Below are 13,231 nucleotides of genomic sequence, written 5' to 3' on the forward strand. Positions count from 1 at the left end.
GGGTGATCCAGCAAACCTGGAATTGATCTGGTTCAAGATGAAGATTTGCCAACTAAAAGTAAATCATCCATTACAGGTTTGCTGAATCACCCAGGTTCACAAATAATAGTCTTTTACCTCTAGTCTTGGAAACCTTTATTAAATCAGACCCGAACTATAAGAATTACAATCAGATTCTATAATTCTGTTTGGGGTTCCATCAAGACATTGTTTAGCACAAGTCTTGGAGAAATTAACAATTTTTTCTGATCTACACCATTTGCAGAATTTTTTTCTTTAGTGTGATAGTTTAAATTCTTTTGTATTCATGGCCAGACTCTTAGGCATTAACCTTCTTTTTGATGACTCTACAGAGCTCATACAGGATTTAGAGGCACATTCAGTATTCTACTACAGAATATTTCACTTCTTTTTACCCTGCAAACAATTTTTTCAGGTTCACATCGCTGCACCAAAGTTGTGGTTTTAGACTTTATATCAGGGGTGTCAAACTCAAATACACGGTGGGCCAAAATTAAAAACTTAGACAAAGTCATGGGTCAAACTTGAAACTGAAATAGCACCGCTACTACAATTCCTTGTATCTATAAAACAGTCCAATGCGGGGCCATGAATAGGCAGAGAGGCCGCTGGTCTCTAGATACGAGTGATGCTGCTACTACAATTCCCCGCATTACTTGTGTCTATAAAACAGTCCAATGCAGGGCCACGAATAGGCAGAACGTTGTGGGCCAGAGTTTGACACCCCTGCTTTATAACATGTAAACATTCCAGTCTAATTTTGTAGCATTTCAAGACATATTGTGGCCATGATAAATAAAGCCATCATCTTGCCAATTATTACCATTTACACCTAAAATAAGGCACAGCAGCCTCCCCCCCCCACTTTAGGCCTCAACATGCACATGTCCAAGAAATTTTGTTCTGTTGTCATATTGGCCAGGCATGAGTGGCAATCATGTAATGTCTATAAGTACTTTAACAAAGGTTAATCTACTGTGATGATTAATTAAATGTTTCTTATAAATGAGTTGCCTACAGGCATTTGGCCAGAGAGGTGTTTTGCTCATTCTAGGTGTTTACAACACAGTAAAGGTTTGTAGGGTTTTTTTATCGGAGATGGTTGCTAGGAAACTAGTTGGATGGCAATGTGCTGCTTGTGATTCAGCTGCATGACACTGTTAGGAAGAGAAATCAGCAGATGAGATCTGAGAAACATCACACACCAAATATTTTATTTGTAGCTAGGAATGCAAGCAGAATGCCTGAATTGCCTCTATTCTGTGTGGCGAAGAAGTGTAATAGGCTCACATATACCACACATGAGCTCTTCTTTCCACCTAGACATAGGTATACAGAAAGTTTAATTATTAGTGATAAAGAAAAGTATAAAGTGAAAAAAAAAAACGCTACCAGATAAAAAAAGTGCTCAAACATCTTGAGCCCCCTCCATATCTGAATGTCAGATCATTGGGGTCGGGTAAAACTTTGGCACTTCCTGCACTTCTCCATGTCCCACAAACTCTTTTTGACCTATAGGGCAGATCATTATTATAATAGGCCAATACCAATTTCTGGGGGCAAACAAACTCCCACACTGGAAGCAGTAGAGGGAACAATAAAAGCTGGTGCAGGTGAATGCACATTATATATGTTAGAAGGTATATATATATATATATATATATATACCGGTATATATATATATATATATATATATATTATATGTTAGAAGTTTTACAAATTCAAAGTGATACTTTCCCCACCATATGGAATGAGTAAATGAGCCAACTTGTTATGGGGTCAGAAACAACCCCCCTTGATCAGGTCTAAAGGATAAGAGAGATAGCAATACACTGATCTATATATGATTAGAATAAACTTATTACAGTTACAATAAATTGAAATAATACTAGAAAATCTTATAAAAAGTAGTAATAAATTCATATTAATATATTGTAAAAAAAAAAGTAAAGTTTTCTTCTATATGATCAAAACAGCAAAAAACAAAAAAAACTTACTACACTTAAGTGCGTATTAAATCAGTGATTTGTTCTGTCACCTAGTGGCCATTTGTCAGAAGTGCACAGATGTCACAATAGGAAATGCTATATTGCTATATATTTTATGGAATATAGGAGCTAATAAAGGTCGAATTAACCAGGGAATAATTTATAAACACACCCCCTAAGAGTACAAAAAGCAATCAAATCCAATCCTAATAAGTTTGCACTACCATAATATTAATGAATGTATAATATTTTAATAGTTTTAAAATACCAGTAACTACAAATGACCACACATATACATATATATATACATACATATTTGCACAAACCCTAAGGGAAAAAATATTGTGTAATAAATACTGTATATGTATGCATAATATTTATGCAGAATGTTGAATGTTAAAAAACACAATTCCTTTGTGGGAAAATAACCATTCATTTTGTTGGAGATATACTTCCCTGCTACACACTTGGTTCCTTTACCAAAAAGTGGAAATGTTCTTACTTTTTTTCTGGATCTTAAGATACATATCAGGAGAAGATTTCATTACACCTAACCTTACATTCCACCCAATCAAATTAAAATAACAAAATTACCATATTATAACAAATATTAATTGATAAAACTATGAGATGAGGCTAAAGCGACTGATCTGAATGGGCATGTGGATGAATTATATAACTAAAACTTTGTCAGTATGATTGATATGTACTAGAAAGACTAGAAAGACTTGTAAAAAATAATGGTTTTGTTTGTAAGGTATGAACAAATTGTTGAATAGCAGTCCAAATAGTTTCTGAAAATGTCCCTATGGACTCACTGAGATCACCAGGAAATGTGCTCAGCCAATCTTGTGAGTACCTGTAGTCTGAGACATCTTCACCATTGCTTTTAGAACTCTACCATCTTTATTAAGATATGTTAGGTAATGTCCTAACACACTGTGCTTAGTGAAACCTAATACAATATTAGATTGATGATTGTAACTGACTGCCTTCATATTGTAATTGGAAAGCGGCAAGCTAACACCTATATAACACATATAAAACAAAATGCCAGGAACAGGTAATATAACAATTTATAGGCTCCCGGGGTCTGTGAAAGGAAAGTTGGAAACTTGCTGAAGTTAGGATTCTTGACCCAGGCCACTGTTTTTTTTTCAAAGTGTCCTTTACATATTTCTCTGGACACTTTTTTGCCCATGGATTGATTTTTGATTGGTCTCCAATATCTTCTCAATCGCTTCTTATGTCACTAACTTTTCAAACTCAGTCTTCTTGGTGTAGCAAAATGCTATATTACACAACCAGGATTTGTGGGTTCAGCTGTTAAAATTCATCAGTTTTCAAGCACATGTAATGCCAGGAAGATTTTTTATAAACTAAAAAATGGAAAAGTCAAATAGATTGGGACACAGCTAGCATTATAGATGTCTGTAGTGGCAGGCTACATAAATTTTAAATACATTTTTGTTTGTCTTGATATACCTGCAACCTTTAATGTCTCCTTGCCTTTAAATAAAAAAAACATCAGAAGTGTCAGTGGTTTTGTACACATAACTTCTAGTTACTTACCTCCCCCATACTGTCTTGGGGTCCAGAGCACTACCCCACAAGTAGTAATAAAGAGGTATTTAGGGAAAAGGGTTTGGGAAGCCAATTTAATTTGATTTAAATGATGTGGAACCCAGCATTGGTTAGTTTGTCTCTGGTCAATTCTGTATAAAAAAAACTGTGTATCCAAGGAGATGTAAACCCTGGCTATCTAGAAACTCAGTTGACAAAAAAATTGCTTCTTGATTTAGTAGTGATGTGTCAGTGCAATCGTTCATCACGGAGTATAATTAAGTCTATAATGTTTAAAAATTAAGATTGAATATCTCATTGGCAATGTCAGCATTGCTCGTTTGTTTCAGTGCATTCTGCAGAGTCTGTGACTGTGCCTCCTTTCCAGAAGTATCCCTCCATACATTCAGCATGTCTAAAATCTAGAAGTAAGAGCAAAGTACTTTATTTGATGAATCAGGGATACCAAAATACATCATTAGCTTATTCATATACTGTGAATACACATGCACTTTATAAACAAATCCCCTCCTATTGTGTAATACTTCCCCCGTTGGATTGTAAGCTTTTCAGGGCAGGGTCCTCTTTTCTTCCCATGTCACTGTCTGTATCTGTCTGTCATTTGCAACCCCTATTTAATGTACAGCACTGCCTAATATGTTGGCGCTATATAAATACAGTTTATTAATAATAATAATAATTTAAACTAAACTATTTTTTTGCATTCAAAATATAGGAATTGTTTAGGGTTTGTGTTGGCAGCCATTTGTTCACTTCAAGTGGATTTTGCATTTCCATACATGTCTATATAAGTCAAATGCAGCTCAGAAAGAAGTCAACTACATGTTAAATACACTAGTTAATAACTTCAAAAGCATTCTAAAAGCATCTCTAATGTTAAACAGATGACAAAGCCCATGGACTGTCATCACATGACTGTAGTTTACCCAGTACAATTATAGAGGGATGACTATGTGTGTGATATATTTATTTCTGCTTTTGAAGGAAGACCATACTTGCTAACCTAACCACACTAACCTGATTACAACATATGTAGTACATTGGGTATTGGAGACCACCACACTTTCCCAGGTTCCAGAATATTTACATAATATGGCACTTTTAGTCCCAGATCAAATATGGACCAACATTTGAGAGCTAAAAGTTTTGCAGCACCACTGTAAGGTACTTACCCCTCCAGCGATCCCTCGTCGTTCTCGTCCACGGCAGCATGAAGGAGACCCCTGCAGCAAACAGCGCAGCCAGGGCTGCCGCTGCTCTGCTCGCAGCGTGTCTCCTCTCACTGGCGGAACAGTAATTCCCTGCAGACGTGCACAGTACTGCATGCGCCCCCAGCATTCCTGCAGACGTGCACAGTACAACACGTCCCAAGGGTCCTGCTGTAAAAGGCGCACGCTACTATGCGCACCTCTTGTACCCCCCGGGGGGTGAGGCAGCCACAGGGCATGTATAGTTTGAATTCTGTGCGGCCAAATCAGCATTCTGCTTATTTAATGAGACCCTGTCATTAGCACCCTTTCTTAAAAAATAATTAGAGTAACTTATAGGGTTAGGCATCCCAGTTCCTTGAGAGGGGTAGACACTTCCATGTTACTTTAATAAAATCTGCTACTGACTGCTCCCCTTTCAGATCCCCCTCCACCAGTTGAGGTGCATGGAGCTCCCGAATATGAAAAAGAGAGAATCCTGGACTCCCGTAAGGTGCTAAGGATATGGACCAGCGGAGAGGTGCTGGGTTCCGGCCTACCGCATACATGCGGAGGAACTTGTGTAGGAGTTTCACCGGGATCACCCAGAGAAACCCCGATATGAGGGTCCTGAGGCCCCTCTTGAAGGGGGTGGTGGTGTAAGGTACTTACCCTCCCAGTGATACTATGCTGTCTTTGCCCACGGGGACCCCAGGGATCGTTGGCAGTGTGAAGGAGACTGCTGCAGCAGACAACGCGGCTGGGGCTTCTGCCACTCTGCTTGCAGCGTGTCTCCTCTCACTGGCAGAGGGATCCGTCCGGGCTGAACTACTATTCGGCCAAACGGCATCTCCAGCATCCCTGCAGACATGCACAGTACTGCACGTGCCCTCAGCATTCCTGCCCAGGGGTTCTGCTGTAAGATGTAAGATGCAAATTGGCCACAGGGGAGTAATTATTCATTATGTGATTGGGCACTTTGCCCATTTAATGAGACCCTGTCGTTCGCACCCTTGCCCATTATAGCCTCTGTGTAACAGTGTGCTTGGGTGCGTTGTGTTTGTTGGTTTACCATTTTGACCTTTGTTGTTTTCCCCTGTGTCTTGTCATCAGCTCGGACCTATTACCAGCAGCGACCTGGTCTGATTATTAACCTTGCATGGATTACAGAATAAAGTCTGTTAAAGTGTTCCCTTTAGTTGGTTGTGATTTGTGTGCCCGGGCGCATTACAACCACACTAATAATAATAATAATAATTCTGGGAACCCACAGCAGTTTTCAATATTCAATCAGCGTATAGTTATGAACGTAATTAAATGGATTATTGCAACATGTCACAACAATAAAAAGACCAAGCATAATAGACCCCAATAAATTGTGTCTTACATCAATCTGAAAACATATATAGCTGTTGTCAATCATTTTTTTAATTGAAAAGTACTTCATATTATTTGGTTACTTTTAATTGCTTACAAAATTGCCATGTGTAATGGCTGCCATGGACAAGTAAAATGTCCCTGAGAATGGATTCATACTTATTATTAGTAGTTTGTTTCCAAATGTTGTCATTATCCTGGATACAATGTGATCAGTATGTAGTGTCCTTTCATTACCTTTTCTCTAACTTCAGAATGGTTCTGTTCAAAGAAAATGCAATCTTTTCCTAAGAACCCCAACTTGTTTGCCAGAAGTCTCCAGTCCCTTCTTCTTTTAGCCATGAGAAAGGCAGCCTGCTGAAGCTGCTCATCACTTATTCTCCACTTATCATGCAAATCTGTGCTAGCCTAGAGAAGGAAAAGATAAAAATTTGTTGTAATATCAAAATAATAACCTCATTGTCAACCATTTGACTTTTTTTTGACACAGTAAAAATGAGTCCATCATGTTCAACCACCAGGGAAATAAACATATTCCAAATAAAAACCCTATGAACATAGTTGATCCAGAGGAAGGCAAAAAAAAACTTCAATTTGCTCCAACAAGGGAGAAAAAAAATCCTTACATGAGACAATCTGATGGATCACCAGCCTCTGTTATCTTTACTTTAAAGCCTTAATACCCAGTTATATTCTGTGCTTCTAGAAAAACATCCAGCATTTTCGTAAAGCAATCTATAGTAGTTGCTGAAACTACTTCCTGAGGGAGCCAATTCCACATTTTTCACATTTTTCAATAAACATCTTTTCCTCCGGACTCAAAATGTTCTCTATACCAAAATGAATGATCATTCCTTTTTAATAAAAATAGTTGTTTATTAACTGCAATCAATTTCTGAAGGATGTGATTGTTTAATAGAAACATCAGATAGAATAAAGCCAAGTATGACCAAAAGACTATGCAGCATATTACCCTTTTTTCCTATAGTTAATAATGTCTAAATATAAATGAAATACAAAACATTCATCTAAAATTATTGGTAAATGTTCACCTAATTCATAAAGTAAATTTAGTACACATTTACCAAATATTTAATCAGGTAAAATTCCATTCTCTGACATTTAGCAACATGTTCTTTAATAGGAGAAAGACCTTAAAAAGAACCTATACTGGGAAAATATATCCTAAAAGCTGGCTTGGACCCAGAATGCTTGGTTGTTCAGTTACCTGCGGTGCAACTAGTCACACATTTATTTGCTTGCTTGTTTTAGGTGTGTGAAACAACTTCACAACCATCTGCTATTCATTCAAACTGTTTGTCAAATATAATCTGGTTGAGCTGCTAAATCATTACATTTTTTTTCATATTTTTTTTAACACATGAAAGCATACCCATAGCAAAGGGAGATTGAGCATGCAAACCCTCCCCTTTGGTATGATGATAACAGCTCTCATACCCTTCAGCACCTGGCAGAGCTCCAGCTAGCAAGTGTGCCTGCAGACTTTTAGAGGAACTGTGTAAATTATGTTAAAAAAGCTGCCAAAAAATATTCTCCTCTATTAACTGTATTTTCCCATTACAGACTTGCAATACCTTGTCACATATTGTATCTGTGTGTAAACTATCATCTTAGTAGAGGCATTTGCTTCTTCATATCAGTGTTCAGATGCCCCTCTGATAACTGGCGGGATCAGGGCTGTTTTGTGGTATTTTTGTTCCCTAACAACCCTCCAACATGTTCTCCCAACCTATTTATTATAAATGTTGAGAATGTTCTTATGGACCTGAATAATAAAAGCATTCCAAGACTATAGGAGATAGACTATCATAAGAGAATCTGAATGATTCAGCAAACCTGGAATGGATCTGGTCCAGGATTGAAAACATTTGTCAAATATTAGCAAATTATTTTTGATGATGCATTACAGATTTGGTAGATCACTTAGGTTCTCTAATGATAGCCTTTCTTTCAATGGGCTTTAATAAATCGGGACCAATAAATTGTGAATATTGATTCAATTAGCCAATCATGTAAAAAGCAAATTCTTCTTTATTTGATCGGCACAACATGATATTAAAAGTGAATATTTACAGACCTAATCGTTTGAACATTCTCAACTCCATATCACTGGGAAGGGGTGGCCATTTTAATAGAGGATCAGGATTTGCTTCCCTAAATACTTTAATTTCCCTAATGAGTTTTGAAACAAGTAGGAGAGATGGAAGAAACAAAACGACACACACTTCTACTGTATCAAAAGTCATGTGAGGGACAAGGTCCAAAGCCTTCTATTTTCTGGTCTTTAGTTTTGAAGTCACCTTCTTGGCCTTCCAGTGGCAGGGTCACAACATTGGAATACAAGAAACAACAATGAGAGTTGCTGACAGCAGTGTACTGCAGTAGTTGATCACTGTTTTTACATAAGGAGGGTCACATAACATCAAGCAGATTCCAGTATATTTAAATTTTTCCTTAAATGTGTGAATGGGTTTGGGCTGGTGTCAGCTTTAAGTATAGGTTTGATTTCACATTTTTAAACAATAATCATTGCACATGATTTACTTTAGGACCATTGTCATCTTCTATGTATTTAGCCTACTTACTGACATAGGTGAAATTTGTTCTGTAGAAGGTGTCACATCTGAGGGCAATATTGGGAATTGCAGCACTGAGGATACCTGAGCTCGAGGCATATTTTGAACCCAAGCAACAAACTGGTCTTCATCAATCGCACCTAGTAGTTAAAAAATGGAAGAAATAAAAGGTATTAAAAATAGTGGACAGGTAAGGCAATTTTTTCAGTTTACAATAGGTAAATATGTAATCTTATATTTCTGTAGTAATTAAGGTCAAGCAATTCAGTTTCTGCTTTTCTCTTACACTGAAATCCTGGAACATCTGTTCAGTATACTGTAAACATCTAAAAGAAAATCTTTTTCCTTACAATATGAAAACACAAAACGCCTATCCGTCTGCCTTGCTTGTTCATTGAACTGTGGCAATTGTGCTTCTCTGCACATTGATAAGAAGCAAAAAAGAATGTTGTTGGAAAAATATGCAAGTTGACAGTTTTTCTTCTCTGTGCCACCACTGACCAACATACCCTATAAAATATCCTGTACATAGACATCATTCCTACCACCTACTTTCAGAAGGTGCCACTATGGCGAGTTTGTAATGGAAACCTGGAAAGTGTCTAATCAAAGTTACCTGTATCTGATGTGGCAGGTTGTTGCCATGAATTTATATCTAGTTTCTTGCAAAAAAAAATGAGCTTTACTCTGCATCTCTGTTTGTCATGTTTGCAGGTTATTCTAATAAAAGGGACACAGAATGCACCATCCTGGTATAATATTAAGTTATTTTTTATGAAGAAATTATGTTAAAAATCATAGGGCCTAAAAATATGCAGTGTCTATAAGTGGTCCTGGTATAAACTTTAGTATGTTTTAAACCTACTTAGAATGGCCAGTGAGGAGGATCATAGCTTTCATGGGAAGGATTAAGCTGGGAGACAAGAGGGTATTTTTTACCAGAACTAATAGGATGTGTTGTGCTGGTGGCCCTAAGCGGAGTTTCTTCATCAATCAGGCCTTAAGAGCAGGACATCTGCTGTGTAGTGGATACCTACCTGCTCCATTTTTGGACCTGTGTTTTTTTTTTGTTTAGCACTGACTTCCTTCCTTGTGGCTTTGTAAACTAATAGCAAGAGTAGTAAATGGTTTGGGGCAAGAAAACGTGAGGTAAGTCCCAATAAATCATTTACTTTAGGAACACCTAAAATTACCAAACCCACCCGTCACAATGGCACCATGGCACACTTTGCATGTATTTCTTTAGCCCCAGGAATCTGTTCCTTCCATAAAATGGGGCCACTTGGATTTGTTTTATTCTCATTCTTAGAGTTCCCAGTCCAGCAAGGATGCTGGAAGAGTGCTAGGGAAGTTTTGTATTTGGTATTTAGATATGACCTTTACCAAATCTGCCCCTTTGGAATATCAACATTTTTAAACAGTTTGAACACTGACTATTGTGTATTAAAGTTATTGGGCTTTATTTATTAAAGCTCTCTAAGCCTGGAAAGGATACACATCAGTAAAGCTGGGTGATCCAGCAAACCTGAAATGGATCTCGTCCAAGATTGAAAACATTTGCTAACAAATAGCAAATTACTTTTAAGACATCCATTACAGGTTTGCTGGATCACACAGCCTCACTGATGAAAGTGTATCCTTTTTTAAATCAGGTCCAATAAATCAGTATGGTGTTCTTTTAGACCACCAGCAGGATCAGGGCGCTATAAAGAATATCAATTGCTTCCCTTTTTATGTCTCTTTAGTTAGAATAATAAATTAGTTCTCATTCAGCAATTAATTTTTTTTAAAAATTTTTGGCAACAACCTTCTATCTTGTGTGGTGTAATAGGCACTGCGGGTGGTAAAAAGCATTTATGTAGGAATTTTATCTGGAGGAGGCAAAAGGTGGAAATAAATCTGCATTATATCTTTATGACAGGTCACAGGCTTAAGTCTTCTTCTATTATACACTTCTTCTGGGAAATGGACACAGAGCTGCCAGGAACAGGGTATGATGTATGATTCAGGGTCATCGAAACACAGGCAGATATTCTCGGGAACTGGGTGTGAAACGCATTGAATATGAGTTGTGCTCATTTTGATAATGCTTCGGTGTTCCAAAGTTTTATTATGAAAACCCACTTACCTTTATTTTCTTTATCAATTTCTAACAACATTAGATGGCAAAGGTCTCTGATTATTTTTGGTTCTTCATTAGGGTATAATTCAGTAAGCAGAAGTTGTAAAGAATTAAATGTTAGTGTACTGGAGGTCAAAGTTTGGTAGAACCCTGTTCAAGAGAAACAAAGAACACATAAAAATATGTTTAATTTGTTTGTTATAGACAATACACAAAAGTAAATTTTGTCAATTTGCCATTCCATAGTTAAGTACATATTTGGTTTCAGAAGCTGTTCTGCGACTGATTTTATACTGTATTTATACTGTACTTCCCACAAACATATGTGCACATTCACTGCTTTATAATTAGACCCCTAAATGTATTTTTAAATTAAAGCAGTATACGTACCTGATTTTGACCTAGAATTAGCCTCCTGTAGTCTCTGTATAGCCCAGCTGAAGAAAGAGGGGAAGAAGTAGCCCCTTGCCATGTGCTGTCAAGGACCATGCTGGCAAGAACAGTAAGCAGTTGATGGAGAGATTTACTTTTTTCCCTGCTTCTTTTTCCTTTAATGTCTATTTACTATGGCTGGTCCAGGATAATCTAGGCTCACAGGAGATGGACTGAATAATGCTGAATAATGCTGAATGGCCTGCATAATAATTATCCTCTTTTTGCTTCTTTTTTACTCCAATCTGTCACTGAGAGTAAAAAGAAAAAGCCCTATTTCCAATTTACACAGGGCCAAACATGCTCACTATGTCCCTTTTTCAACAATGTTGGATGCCCAAGGGGCCAAGCACCAGCATAGTCACATGGGAAGAAGAGTAAGTCAGATGCACTGCTCACCAATACGTGGAAGTACCTGGCATTTTTACTTACTGCCAGGAGCAGAACAGAGAGATTGTGGAACATCCCAAAAAGCAGTGATTTGTTCTTCACAGAGAAGTTAGAACAAATCACTGCTTTTTGGGTCTCTAATAAAATGGAACTACAATGAAAAATTGTGAGCAAGCAGGATATTTATTACAGAAGGGAACCCAGAACCCAGATGAAGAGTGACGCCTGTTGGTGCCTGTGACAGAGCAAAGACAGGCAAATCTAAATAAAAAAATGCAATCAGGTAATTTTATGTTATTGCAGTACAGGCATCGCCTGTTCTTTTTGCAGTGAAGGACTTGCATGGTTGCACTGACATGTTTTAAAAAACAAAACAGAACAAAAAAGATCTTGAATTGTGAGATATGGCCTAGTGATTCTAAATAATGCAGTTAGCAGAGTCCTGTCCTCAGCTCAGTGCAGCACAGGTCACTAATGAGAATGAGCCTTATTAAAGAAAAATACTTTTCCTCCTATCTCTATCTTCACTTGAGAAAGCTTCATGGATTCAGTGCGACTGTGTTAAGAACTACATTTGCTAAAATGAGGTGTGGAAGTAAACTGATGACCTAAAGTGTTTCAATTAATATTGATTTAAAGAATACCAGGACAATTCTTTATTGTAGCAAGGCAGGCTTACCACTAGGTGGCACAAAGAATTTAGCAACTGAAATAAAATTATATTCATAAATGTACCCATTCCTAAATTATGCAGATTATTAAAGACAGGTTAGATAAAAAATAGGAAACCATTTTTAAACAGTAGTGTGTTTGGTTTAAAGGCATCTGGAATACTTTTATAGCAGTGCCAGCAATAACCCGAACAGGGTTTATAAGACATTAGAGATAAGTCATAGGTGAGTGTACATCTCTCCCGTTTGGGTTGGGGCAATAATTAGGTAATTTGCCTACAGGAGAAGTTTATATCCAAGAACTCCTGACAGCACATTGAACTCCTCCAACCTTGTAGAGCTTTGAAAAATCAGGCCCAATATGAAAACCTGATACAGCAGCAATCAGCTAATAATGCCCCATCAACAGGCTACTGCTCTTTGACAGGCTCATTAAGGGAACCTGTCCCAGCAGCAACAGACCCATTACAAGGACCTGACTCTGAAGAAGGTAATAGTCTATTTGTTCAGCTTCTGGGCAAGCCAAATGTAGGCTACTAAGATTCCGCACAGAGAGACAGCCAGGCCATAGCAGAAACCATACAACAGCTTTGTTAGGAATATAACAATGGGCTGTTTACCTTAGCTACCAGGCAGCTGTGATGGTCAGAAACTATTTGCAAAAGGTAATCCAAACCAATGATGTCACCAATTTTGAAAGGACAGTTTAGAAAGAGGGGTGGCTCCAAGATCGGTAGGCCAGCTTTATTGCCCCTTTTTGCCCTGCTGTTTGCCATACAGAAAGTTGGCAAATATGTTGGTGCAATTTAAATACAAGTTAACAAACCCACATGATCTTGTTAAAAACCTGTAGAGACCATGA

At 37.6% G+C, this 13,231-nt stretch overlaps 1 protein-coding gene across 1 annotated transcript in view; it reads right to left on the reverse strand.

Annotated features, from left to right (window-relative positions):
- Window positions 1-2,240: 2,240 nt before the first annotated feature.
- The window catches only part of LOC140326563 (uncharacterized), a 43,331-nt gene continuing 32,340 nt past the window's right edge, over window positions 2,241-13,231 (reverse strand). Inside the window, exons 3-6 of the mRNA XM_072405267.1 lie at window positions 10,883-11,026; window positions 8,764-8,894; window positions 6,395-6,565; window positions 2,241-3,994 (exon numbers count right to left, since the gene is read on the reverse strand). Of these exons, the coding sequence (XP_072261368.1) occupies window positions 3,866-3,994; window positions 6,395-6,565; window positions 8,764-8,894; window positions 10,883-11,026 (575 nt within the window). The 3' untranslated portion in view covers window positions 2,241-3,865. The remainder of the gene's footprint in view (window positions 3,995-6,394; window positions 6,566-8,763; window positions 8,895-10,882; window positions 11,027-13,231) is intronic.

This window comes from Pyxicephalus adspersus, chromosome 3 (genome assembly GCF_032062135.1).
Source record: "Pyxicephalus adspersus chromosome 3, UCB_Pads_2.0, whole genome shotgun sequence".
Classification (NCBI taxonomy): Eukaryota; Metazoa; Chordata; class Amphibia; order Anura; family Pyxicephalidae; genus Pyxicephalus; species Pyxicephalus adspersus.